This window comes from Odocoileus virginianus, chromosome 27, assembly GCF_023699985.2.
Source record: "Odocoileus virginianus isolate 20LAN1187 ecotype Illinois chromosome 27, Ovbor_1.2, whole genome shotgun sequence".
NCBI classification, from domain to species: domain Eukaryota; kingdom Metazoa; phylum Chordata; class Mammalia; order Artiodactyla; family Cervidae; genus Odocoileus; species Odocoileus virginianus.
Genome location: NC_069700.1, coordinates 33,273,088 through 33,286,248, shown reverse-complemented (window position 1 = coordinate 33,286,248; position 13,161 = coordinate 33,273,088). Strand labels below are relative to the sequence as shown.

The 13,161-nt window shown below is 48.6% G+C and overlaps 1 protein-coding gene across 1 annotated transcript in view; it reads left to right on the top strand.

Annotated features, from left to right (window-relative positions):
- Positions 1-13,161, top strand: part of PNPLA1 (patatin like phospholipase domain containing 1) — a 52,804-nt gene that overhangs the window by 17,634 nt on the left and 22,009 nt on the right. Inside the window, exons 2-5 of the mRNA XM_070456941.1 lie at positions 8,114-8,346; positions 10,201-10,266; positions 11,338-11,547; positions 12,455-12,515. Of these exons, the coding sequence (XP_070313042.1) occupies positions 8,114-8,346; positions 10,201-10,266; positions 11,338-11,547; positions 12,455-12,515 (570 nt within the window). The remainder of the gene's footprint in view (positions 1-8,113; positions 8,347-10,200; positions 10,267-11,337; positions 11,548-12,454; positions 12,516-13,161) is intronic.

Sequence of the window (13,161 nt, the reverse complement as noted above, 5' to 3'; positions counted from 1 at the left end):
CTGGTATTCCCGGCTCTTTAAGAATTTTCCAGTTTTTTGTGATCCACACAGTCAAAGGCTTTGGCATGGTCAATGAAACAGAAGTAGATAGTTTTCTGGAATTCCCTTGCTTTTTCTATGATCCAGCAGATGTTGGCAATTTGATCTCTGGTTCCTCCATAAACAGCAGAGCAGGACTGAACGAACCCTGTAGTTTCATGAGAACCTCAAGAATCACGTAACATAATGGTGATCTATGTAGGTAGGTAACAGACCCAACTAAGTGAAGTCTTAGACAGCTGGGGCAGTGAATACTGCCAGTCAGCAGAAATGAACTTCAATAATCATGGTTTTGAAAGAGGGAGGCATGGACATTCCTCTGCAGTGGCGCCCTAATTTGGGCAAATCTCCAATGAGAAGATGCTCTGAGATGATCTTTTCTCTTTATAGCAGTGGTTCACCTGGAAGTCTGCTGACCACACACACACACACACACACACACACACACAGAAAGACTGGAGGGTGACTAGTTCACAACTCTTGCATTATCCCAGTGTCCCACAGTAGTGCAGGGAGAGTCTGTAGGGTAGGATGGGCCACAGCCTGGAAGGAGGGCAGTATTTGTTTCTATCTTAGAGCAGAATCCCAAACAGACTTCCAGGTCCACCAGAGAAAACAGAGAGAATAGAGCTGGCACACATTCTCTCCGCCTGGTCCATCTCAGGGTAATCAGTGGATCCTTCAGCGGAAATGTGGGGAGATCATGCCTGCCTTCTGGTGAGAAGCACTCACGGGCTGTGTGAGGCCCCCGGCCCGGGAAAAAGCACCACGGGCAACTTGACAGGAATCCACGTGATACACCAGTGGCAGGCACTGCTGTTTCCATGGCAACCTGGTATAGGATGATTCGAACTTCTTAGTGCCAATTCTTTGGTAAACCCTTAGGGTCAGAAAAAAGGTCTGTGTGGAAAATTGTCATTATCCTTAGGAAGTATTGTTTTTTTTTTGGGGGGGGCGCAGATGTTTATTTAAGTGCTTACTAGATCAGAGTTGCTTTGCTCTTGCCTAAAGCCAATAATGCATTCAGAACAGAGAAGGAAAATGTCAGTTTTTTCATAGATTCTAGTTCCAGTTTCTGCTAACATAGACAGTGTGACCTAGGATATATCCATTATTTATTCATCTCTCCATTTAGCCAGCCAGCCAGCCAGCCATTCAGCCATATGTATTGAGCTCAACCTTTGTCCTGCTGGATTTCTTACCTGTAAGATGAGAGAATGAGTCTGGTTTAGCATTTTTGACCTAGGCTCCTAGATCCTTAGGAGTTTCAGGGTTGTGTTTTCAGGACTTCCTTCTCAGGATGGGCTAGGGAGATTGGGCAGGGCCTGAGACCTCACTTGCCTTCAACCCAGAACAGCCCTGTTTTTAGTTGTTTTACATATTGAGATTTCTTTTTTTAATCATTAACTTGTTTATTTTTAATTGGAGTATAGTTGCTTTACCACATTGTGTTCATTTCTACTGTACAGCAAAGTGAATCAGCCATACATATACATGTATCCCCTCTTTGGGGGATTTCCTCCCCATATTGGTTTTGAACAAAGACTCCTTGACTGAAAAATCACTGCCTCATAGGGTCTCCATGGACCTTCCAGTGGTGATTCTGCAGCTTCAGGCCAATTGTTTTTCAATCAGTGCCCCTGCAGTGCAGGATATAGAAATAGGATGGAGAATAAACCCGTCTCCCCCACATCCCCCGCAGCCTCTGTGAGGATAAACTGAGATTATAGTGTGAAAACCTGTTTGGGTAAACGACTGTCGTTAAGATAATACAAATAATAATTATTACAGTGGAGTCGGGCAGTCAAGATATACCCACAGGGAAATACAGCCTATAATTCAGCCTACAATTAGGGATCAGGTAAAAGCAGTAGACTCCCAGGGTCTCCACACAGGGACTTGGGGAATTGCATGGCTTTCCTGGGAACGGGAGTCTGCTCACCGATGCCTCCCCCGGGGGGCTCCTTCGCCCCCTGCTTCAACCCCCACCCCCACACCCTTGCCCACCGCTCCCACAGCTGCAGGGAGGCTCACGGTGATTGGCTGAGCTGGAAGTTGTTGCTAGGCTACCAGTCCGTGGGAGGCTGGGGCCTCTAGTCCCATCCTCCACCGCAAATTTCATCCCGCACTGCCGAGTTAATTCGGGCACCCTATGAATGGGATCCCCAACAGTTTAAATTGTCCGCTGCCAAGTGCCCATCTTTCTAGGATTTAACACTTAGCAAGAGGCTATGTGAAGGAGGGGAAGAGAAGCCCTCTGTTTTTATACTCTGGATCACCTTAAATAGCTGTTTCTTTGAGCCTCGAGGTCCTCCCTTGATTTCTGGGTTTGCTGATATATTCATTATTCATGGCTGCATCTGTGCTTATTAAGTGCCTACCATGTTCCATGCACTATGGGACAAAGTGATGAATGATGTGGAGACCATCATTGCCCACATGAAGGGGGAAACACTAGGTGCTTAAGCAAATAAGTAAAATAAACATGCATCTAATTCTTTCTTTCCTCTTCAGTGATTTTACTAAGACCCTCTTTCCCCTACTAAATCTGTAGGGTCCCCCAAGTTGACAGGGGGAGTGCTACTGCCAACTGTGCCTAAACTACATTACACCTAACCCATCCCCTGACCATGCCCTGAGACTGGAGTACATCCTCTCATCTCCATAGTGCTTTCACTTTGCTCTCTTGAACCTGTAAGTGAGCCTGAGTGCACCCTGATGAAGATGTGGGTTGGAATCATCGTCCCATGTTCCATGAGAAAGCTGAAAGCCAGAGACATCAAGAAACACTGTCCGCGGTCACATGGGGAATCACTAGCATAACCAGTATTGAGCACTTACTATGTACAGACTCTTTAAAAAAAAAAAAAAGAAAAAAAAAACTGTCTTCCTAAAAAGAATGAGAAAAAAAAATGATCTCCCTCATAACAACCCAGTAAGGTATAATTATTATTATACCCGTTTTATATGTGGCAAAATTGAGGCTGGAAGAAGTTATTTGACTTGCCAAGTTGACCCAGGTAGTGTGTGGCAAAGCTGGAATTTGAACCAAATCTCCCTGGCTCCAAAGCCTAACCTCTTTTTAAGAACTGGATCTGGTCACAGAAAAGAGTCTCTGAGTGACTAAGTCTTGGAGTGGTTTACAAATGCTCTTCAAAACCTCCCAATCCCAGGATCTTATTTTTCAACGGAAGTTTTTGGTACAATAGACTCATAAAACCTGGTGAATTGGCCATACTTATCAATATCACTGACTCTGTTATCTATCCATCTGTGATGAGCTTGCCTTCACATTTTTATTGGGTAATTAAGTCAAGTAACTCTTTCCTGTAAGCATTTCCATTGCTTGCTTTGTTGGCTTTTTATTTTCCTTTGTTCATGTACTGAACAAACACCGAGCACCCACCAAGTATTGTGGGAGGCTTGGTGGGTGTAGGTGAGTGTGGCCCATCCCTTCCATGAGGAGTTCCCAACTTAGAGCAAAGTTTCTGAAGGGTCTTCCACGGGCAAAGTGCAGTGAGAGGTCATGGAGAAAGAAGGACCACAGAGACCTGCCCTCAGAGACTCCTTGGTTTGGGAGACAGACCCACAATTAGGTTAAATACAAAGGTGTGAAAGGAGATGGGAAGGAGCAGAAGTGGTTGTGGCAGGTGTGGGCTGGGGGTGGGAGCGGCCCACCCTGAGTTTCCTACAGAGCTGCTTTTAAATCCTATCTTGCTGTGGTCCCTGTGGGACACTATGTTTCAGAGCCCAGCAGCCTGCAGCTTGGAAGGAGGCCTTTAAATGGGAGAAGGTGCTAGAAAGAACAGAGATGCATAAAGAAGCCAGCTAAATTTATCCCTCCTTGCAGCACCCAGCAATTGCTATGCTTAACACTTGATTTTCTACCAATAGAGACTAGTTTAACCAGATTAGGTGTTTTTCTCTGAGAAGACAGAGAGAGAAAGAGATGCAGAGAGAGAGATCTGAAGAGAAGCAAGGTGAGACAGAGATAACTCTGCACACTTTGGGATGCAGTCCTAGTGAGCAGTAGGAAAAAATATTAAACTAGGCACCTGAGTGGGAGCAATCAGGCAATCTCTTGCCCCCTTTCAACCTGGCTACCCTTCTAATTTCCAGATGGCACAATTTTTCAGATGTAAGTATGTAGGCGATATCTATGTTATCTTGGCCACTGCCTTGTCCCTGTCACCCACCACCATCTCTATAAAACTGAGAGTTGACTGTAAATGGATAATATACCAAAGTAATGATTTAAGTATTACAAGACTAATATGCATGCCTTTGACCTAGCATTTCCATGTACAGGAATTTATCCTGACGACAATAATTAAGGAATGGCAAAGAATTTAGCAAGAGATGATTCATTGCAGAATTGTTTAGAAAAAGCAAGGAAACTAAGTAGCCAACCCCTTTTGGGGACCTGCTCAATAAATAATGATATATCTTTACAAATAGCTGTCCATTATGCTCGTGAATTAGGTTATAAATGGGTACTTACTGATGTGGAAAGACATGATTAGGTAAAAAAAGCAAGTTACAAAATAATGTATGTAGTATGACTCTATATAAGCATTCTTGTAAGTAAGAATAAATATATAAAATAGTCTAGGAAGACACAAACCAAATGTTAACCTCTGGGTGGAGGAAATCCAAGACATTAATTTTACTTTCATTTTGCTCAGCTGCATTAAAAAAAAATTCTTTTTTCCACAATGAATATGTATTTCCCATGCAGTGAGAATAAATTTCCTTCCAGCGGCCCTAGTGAGCACCTCGTGCTAGGAGTCCAGGAGTTGGGGGGCAAGCTGAGCCAGGTACTCCTGACTCTGAGGCTTGTGAGAAAGGCCACCAACCCTGTGAGGCCACCTCAAGCTGCTCTTTAAGAATTGCCAAAAAGCGAGTCCCCACCCTAACCTGACTCTCCAACCTGACTGGTCTTATGGGCAAGAACTCAAGTGACCCAACACCTTGGTATCAAAATGCTCAGCTGCCTCATAACCTACTGGTGGGTTGCCTGCTGCCACTCCCTGCCCCCAATGGAAAACAGTCTGTACCAATTGGTACTTGGTAAAGGCTAACCTTGCTAAAATTGCCAGGCCTTCCCAGCTCACCAGGAGCATCCTCCCCTATAAGGGGGTGATGGCTAAGATGCTGCGTTGATCAGGTCAGCCCCTACTACACCCAGGCAGCTGTGATTCTGAATGCTGGAGAGAAAAGGCCGTCACCATGGCAACCCAGGCTGGCTCAGCCTCTGGGATCAGTCCAACACCCAGAGAAAGGAGGTGGGGTCTGGAGTCAGAACAAACACTGCCTGGCTGTCTGACCTCAGACAGTATTCTTTTGCTTTTCTCTGCCTCAGTTTTTCCATCTGTAAAGTGATGCGGAAGCTCCTTATCTTCCTGCTTCCAGGACTGATGAGGAGTAATCTGTGAATGGTAAAATGGGAGAGGAGTAGAGCACCCCTAGGTTTGGTTTGTCCCCAAATCGCTGGGTATGACCTTGGACAAATCACTTAACCTTTCTGTGCCTCAGATGCTGTTTGTAAATAGGAAAGTAATGTCCCCTGTGATGGCTTCTCAGATTTACTGTCAGGCGGACATGAGAGTCCCAGAAGTTGGAAGGAATCTTAGCCCTTACCATCCATGCAGGAATTCCCTTGATGAGTTCTTTGGCCCAGGTACTTGTCCTACCTCGGCTTGATGACCTAAAGTGGCAGAGAGCTTAGGACTGCACAGCTTTCCAAGTAGCCACGGCTACATGACGCTAATTGTAAGAAAGTTCTTTTGTATGGGATATTTTGGGTTTTGCTTAAAAAAAAAATTTACTTAAATTAATTAATTTATTTTTGGTTGTGCTGGGTCTCCATCGTGGTATACGAGCTGTTTGCTGCTACTCACGGGCTTTCTCTAGTTGCTGCAAGTGGGGCTGCTCTCTGGCCGCGGTGTGCCGGCTCTAGGGCACGCAGACTTCAGTGGGTGCCGCACACAAACTCAGAGCTGTGGCTCGTGGACTTAGTTGCCCTGCGGCATGTGGAGCCTTAGTTCCTGGACCGGGGATCGAATTCCCGTCCCCTACATTTGCAGGCAGATTCTTAACTACTGGGCCACCGGGGAAGTCCCAGTATAGGATGTTTTTACAATTAAATCTTTGTTGTCGAAATTAGCAGCCCCTTTCAGATCTGTTTCCACTCCTGATTTTCCCAGTGGGCTTGCACAAGATAGAAATTAGCAGCAATTGGCAAGAAGCAGGTACAGGCCCAGCTCTGAAAGCTTTTAGCTTAATGGAGTGAAAGAGCATGAGTTCCTGGGTCACACACTCTAGGTTAAAATCCCACTTTGTTCAGTTACCAGATGGTTGCCCTTGGGCAACTTATATTAGCTCTCGGAGCCTCAGTCTCCTGATCGGTAAAATGAGGCCAGAACTACCTACCTCACAATATTAGTGCTGTGACACTGCTTCTTATTCATCGCACAACTTTAACTTCCCTGGTGGAATTCTGGGGGTGGCGGGGGGCAGGGAGGGTCACACCTTCCTCTGCCACCCCCTGGACAACACATCTGACCTCTGAGCCCCATCCAGTACATGTAGGCTTTTATGTGCCCAGGCTGTGCCCCTGGGCACAGAAGCAGGGAGAAGGTTCATCTCACTCGCCCTCCTGGGAACCCCTGCAACACAGCCTTGTGTCCACATGTCAGGGCCTTCTCCCTCTCAGGCCTAGGCCAAGGGCCATAAAAGGAAGATGATGCAATGGCTTCAAAACAAAGTTTACCCCTCCCTGTAATTCCCCTGCTGCAAGGTTAGCACCCCCTCCTGCCCACCGATGCAGCAGGCACTAAGCATGCATCCCAGGTATCACTTGGTAAAGCCTTTCAACTACCAGTTCAGTTCAGTCGCTCAGTCGTGTCTAACTCCATGAATCACAGCACACCAGGCTCCCTGTCCATCATCAACTCCCGGAGTCCACCCAAATCCATGTCCATCAAGTCAGTGATGCCATCCAACCATCTCATCCTCTGTCGTCCCCTTCTCCTCCTGCCCTCAATCTTTCTCAGCATCAGGGTCTTTTCGAATGAGTCAGCTCTTCCCCTCAGGTGGCCAAAGTATTGGAGTTTCAGCTTCAACATCAGTCCTTCCAGTGAACACCCAGGGACTGATCTCCTTTAGGATGGACTGGTTGGATCTCCTTGCAGTCCAAGGGACTCTCAAGAGTCTTCTCCAACACCACAGTTCAAAAGCATCAATTCTTCTGTGCTCAGCTTTCTTTATAGCCCAACTCTCACATCCATACATGACTACTGGAAAAATCATAGCCTTGACTAGATGGACCTTTGCTGGCAAATTAATGTCTCTGCTCTTTAATATTCTGTCTAGGTTGGTCATAACTTTCCTTCCAAGGAGTAAGCATCTTTTAATTTCATGGCTGCAATCACCATCTGCAGTGATTTTGGAGCCCAAAAAATAAAATCAGCCACTGTTTCCCCATCTATTTGCCATGAAGTGATGGGACCAGATGCCATGATCTTAGTTTTCTGAATGTTGAGCTTTAAGCCAACTTTTTCACTCTCCTCTTTCACTTTCATCAAGAGGCCCTTTAGTTCTTCTTCACTTTCTGCCATAAGGATGGTGTCATCCGCATATCTGAGGTTATTGATATTTCTCCCGGCAATCTTGATTCCAGCTTGTGCTTCTTCCAGCCCAGGGTTTCTCATGATGTATTCTGCATATAAGTTACTATATCACTGTTTTAATGGGACTCTCATAGAGGGCCAAAAGCCTCTAAGACTCAAAAGAATGCAGTCTGGTGGTGGGGTAGAAAAGTGGTCCTTTGCCCTCAATTGACTAGTGGTGAGCTCTCAGGCGCCAGTGATTTCATTCCTCTGTGCCTCACTTTCCTCACGTGCAGAATGACAGGTTGATGCCTGAGACCTCTCCTGTGTCAGAATTACAGGTTTTTCTATTTACTGGATGCAGGGTGAGATGGCATAATCGCCCCTGAGATGGCATGATTGCCCCTGACCTCTTTATGCCATAGGGGCTGCTGAGCACCCGCTCCTCTCTGCTTCCTCCACAGATGAATACCTTCGAGTCCTCAATGTGGGTGTGGCCGAGGTGAAGAAGTCCTTCTTGGGGCCCTTATCGCCATCCTGTAAGATGGTGCAGATGATGAGGCAGTTTCTGTACCGTGTCCTGCCTGAGGACTCCTACAAGGTCACCACCGGGAAGCTCCACGTGGCCCTCACCCGGTTCACGGATGGAGAGAGTGTGGTGGTTTCGGAGTATACGTCCAAGGAAGAGCTCATTGAGGCAAGGGGGCGGGACCTGGGTGCGAGGGCGGGGCCGAGTGGGCGGGGCCAGGAATAAAGGGCGGGGCCGGGTGGGCGGGGCTGGAAATGAGAGTGGGGCCGGGAAGCTGGGGCCTAAAAGGAGAGACTGGTCTTGCTTTTTTGACAGGCCTCTGGCAAGGTCCGCCTGTCTGCCTCACTTCCTTCTATTTTCCGCTTCCCAAGTTCTTCCCTCCCTTCGGGCTCCTGCCATCCGTCTTTCTGTCAGGCAAGCTGTGAAACGAGATGGGCACAGAGAGACGCCAAAAACGAATCAGACTTGGTCACCATCCTGCACTTGAGCGCTCAGAGTCCCGCCCGTTTTGCCTCTGCCTTGCCCTCTGCTCTGATCCCGCAGCTTCTCAGAGGCCCGTCTGTATCATCAGCAGAGGTCCTGTGGCTCCTGTCGGCCCGGGCTGCAGGGTTTCCCCGCTGAGTTACTCCCAGGGTGTGGGAACGGCCTCGCTTCGCCCTCTCTCTTCCTTTGGTCCTTGATAAAAAGGATTGCGTTATCATGAAATGGAAAGAGGGCTCTGATGGTGCACTTTTCTAAGCTCATTAATATAATTTAAAAAATAATTTTATTTACTTATTTGTTGGCTGCGCCGGTCTTTGTGGCTGCACGGGCTTTTCTCTCGTTGCAGGGGGTGGGGCTACTCTCTAGTTGAGGTGCAAGGGCTTCTCATTGCGGTGGCTCCTCTTGTTGCTGAGCCCTGGCTCTAGGGTGCTCAGGCGTCATCAGTTGCTGCTTCTGGGCTCTGAAGCACAGGCTCAGTAGCTGTGGCGCACGGGCTTAGTTGCTCCGAGGCATGTAGGACCTTTCTGGAAACCAGGGATCTAACTCATGTCTCCTATACTGGCAGGTGGATTCTTTACCACTGAGCCATCAGGGAAGCCCCCATTAATATAAACTTTAGTTATGAATCCTTCATGTTGAAGAGTGCTATGGATATGCCCAATTTTCTTTCAGGACAAAGGGGTTGAGGCCACGCCCCTCCACCCTTATTTCCACTCCCTTTCCCTCCTCTGAATGCAAGGCCCTTGCTGCCCATCCTCACTTCCCCAGACTGGCATGGCTTTGATCCCGGTGAGGGGGATGAATAGACAGTGGGCATGGACATTTCCTCCAGCCGCCTCATGTCCCCTGGGTTTATTAGCACCCAGTTCTTCAAGACTTTTCTCTCCCCAGTCCTCTTCCGCCACTTTCCCCTCCTACTGATACCAGCCAGAGCAGGTCCAGCAAAGCAGGCCCTGTGCCTTTGTTCCTGCTGTTCCTTCTGCCTGGGATGCCCTTCCCCCTTTCTACGCCACTTCACCTGCTCAGTGAAACTCCAGTCACTCCTGCCAGGGAACTTTCCTTCATTACCTGCCAGCCTTGCACCCCCTGGGTTGGGCACTTCTTTGGGGCCACGTTGCCCATGCCCACCTCTATCACAGCCCTGATCACCATGTACTGTCACCTACTTGTTCTCCCTCTTTGAACATTCCCAAGGGTGGGCATATCCCTTGATTCCAAAGGATCAGATTCCAAAGGCCCAGGCCGGATAAATAGCAATGGTTGCTGAATTCCACTGGATTCATGGAAATTTGGGGCCAGAAGGAAGCCTGGAGATCACTGAGGCCGCTCTGTCCCTTTAAAGCTGGGACACCCCGCCCAGACCAACCAAGGAGGTTACCAAGGACCCAGCCAAGAACTGACTTGGGGCTCCACTTCCCAGGGCAAGGCCTCCACCTTGGTGTAAGGAGGGCCAGGCTGGTGGTGGCCAGAGGCTGCTGGTGAGTCCTCTCCACTCAGCCGCCATGCCTCGGGCACCTCAGCCCTGTTCTCTCCCCACAGGCCCTGTATTGCAGCTGCTTCGTCCCGGTGTACTGCGGCCTTATTCCTCCAACTTACCGTGGCGTGGTATGTGCTTCAGTGTGGGAGGGGGCGAGCTGGGGTCCAGGGGGGCCCCTATCACCCACATCTGTGAGGGATGGTCTCAGAATTCAGTGGGAAGACCACAAGAATTGAAAAGGCCCTTGTGTTTTCCTACGCAGAATTCCCAATGTAGATGGATTTCTGGGGTTTTAAGATGACCTTTCTCCCCCTGGGCTGGGCTTCTTTCTGCACCTACCAACCCATTACTGAGCCTGGCAAGTCAAGGCTCCACAAGTTTGCAAGATTTTCCTAGTAGGAAAATGCAGTCAGTGTGAGACTGCGCCTCTAACCAGCTTCAGCTGATGCAGATGCTGCTGGTCCACGGACCACACTCTGAGCAGGAGGATTTAACCCATATCCCCTCCTCATTTTATATCTAGAGAAAATGAGATCCAGAGACTAGGAGTCAGCTAGCAGATGGACCCTCAGTGCATGCCATCCATGTAATTCTCAGGCGCCCAGAGAGTTGGAGCCTCTGTGTCTGTGATCCTTTATTCATAGTTGAGGGAACAGAAGCCCCAAGAGGGAAAGGGACTTGAGGGTGGACACTTGGTGGTGAGGAGGGTTCTGAAGGGTTTGCAGGGGGAGGTCTGACCTCAACAGAGGGAGGCAACTGGGATCTGCGGCAGCGTGGAGGGGGAATGTCTCACAACCTGCTCGGACTCACTGCAGGTACACCTTCTCATAAGGCCCTGGGGTTGTGTTCCATTCCCCAGCCCTGCCCTCAGCCATTGAGGGACTTCACAAAAGATGACTATGACAACTTTATACAGAGCATGGATGCCCCTGAACCTTGGTGTCAAAGCGTCTCCCGAGGGACCCATTTCCTTTTTTTTTTTTTTTGGTCTTACCATGCGGCCTTCGAGATCTTAGTTCCAGACTAGGGATCAAACCCATGCCCATGCCCCCACACCCCTCCCCTCCCACTGGGAGGGCAGAATGTTAACCTCTGGACCATTAGGGAAGTCCCAAGACCCCTTTCTTTGATGACCTGAGCGGGGGAGAGGGCCTGTGACCCCAGATGAGCATTTCTCATGGGCACCCCCTGCCCCACAGCGGTACATCGATGGGGGCTTCACCGGCATGCAGCCCTGTTCCTTCTGGACTGACTCCATCACCATCTCCACCTTCAGCGGGCAGCAGGACATCTGCCCGCGGGACTGCCCTGCCATCTTCCATGATTTCCGCCTGTTCAACTGCTCCTTCCAATTCTCCCTGGAGAACATTGCCAGGATGACCCATGCCCTGTTCCCCCCAGACCTGATGGTGAGAGGCACGAGGGAGCTGAGCGTAGGGTCAGGGAGAGCCAGGGACGGTGGTGGCGTGGGGAGGGGGACGGGGACAGGGGAGCCAGTGGGGCCCACTCAGTCCATCTGTGCTTTCCCCCTTCGCTGGTCCCTTAAACTTCCTTGTAAACCTGCATCCTGGCCTTGCTGCTACCCAGGAATGAACAAGTGCCCTAGGGGCTCCCAGCCTCAATTCTCTCCCCCTGATTATGTCAGAACCGCTGATAGGAATGTTGGCTGAACTCGCGCATTCTGACATTCAGTGTGGGGTCAGCAAACTATGGCTCAGGGGCCAAATCCAGCCCATCGCTTGTGAGCTAAGAGTGGACTTTCTATTTTTAAGGCATTGTTAAAAATAAAGAGAAGTGACAGAGACTGTGTGTGACCAGCAAAGCCCCAAATATTTACTATTTGGCCCTTTACAGAAAAGGTGTTATGGGCAATATCTCGGGTAACCCACCAGCATCCTCTGTAATACATACAGTTATTATTCCCATTTTGCAAGTGAAGAAACTGAGGCTGTGAGATGTCATATTCAGACAGCCACCAAGCCGATAAGTGGCCGCGCTGGGATTTGAGCCGAGTCTCCTAATTCCGCTCTTCCTACTGTCCAAATGCACCATCTTCGGTTCTGCTATAGACCGCTCACATTCTGCGGCCCAGGGGAAACTGATGGTCAGCTGTGAATGGTTTAACACCTTCATGCAGCATCACTATGGACACATGGTCAGGAATTGCCCCCCACTTCTTAGCAGATAGCAAGGGAGGAGTACGTTTTGAAAAGCCCATCAGATGAAGCTGAAGAGCAGTAGAAGCAGCTGCTTTGGGCCGGGGGCCGCCAGTCTCTGCGTTGCCGCACCCTTACTTCCTGGTGCTCCGCCTTGCAGATTCTCCACGATTATTACTACCGAGGGTATGAAGATGCTGTTTTGTACTTGAGGAGGCTGAGTAAGTACCATGTGGGGCAAGGAGGAAGTGGGGCGGGGGTGGGGTGGGGTAGGTGGGGCAAAGACAGAAAGTAGAAGGAGCGTTTCCCACAGTCTGTGAACTGGAGGTGCTTTTCAGCCAGAAGAGCCAGAAATGGGTGCAAGAACCCGACTGTCTTCATGTCCGGGACAGGCCGCTGTGGCCAGAATTATGGTCTCTGTGGAACGGGGGCTTTAAATTAACTGACTGGACTGTGTCTGCAGTTTTTGTACAGATAAATTTTCTGGATTTAAAAACTATGTTTAGGTTGGGACTTTGCAGGCGGTCCATTTGTTAAAATTTCACCTTCCAAAGCAGGGGTGTGGGTCAGAACCCTGGTCAGAGAGCTAAGAACCCACATGCCTCCTGACGAAAAAACCAAAACATAAAACAGAAGCAATATTGTAACAGATTCAATAAAGCCTTTAAAAAATGGTCGACATCAGAAAAATCTTTTAAAAAGTCAATATATTAAAAATAAATAAATAAAAATAAAAGCTAGGAAATACATAGCTGGTATCTCCTTGGAGAATTCCATTTTCACATCATTACATCTTCTTGCATTTTATTCTCTTTCCAGTGAAACAGTAGTGTCAGTGTAGAACTAAACATGACTAGTTTATGTTTG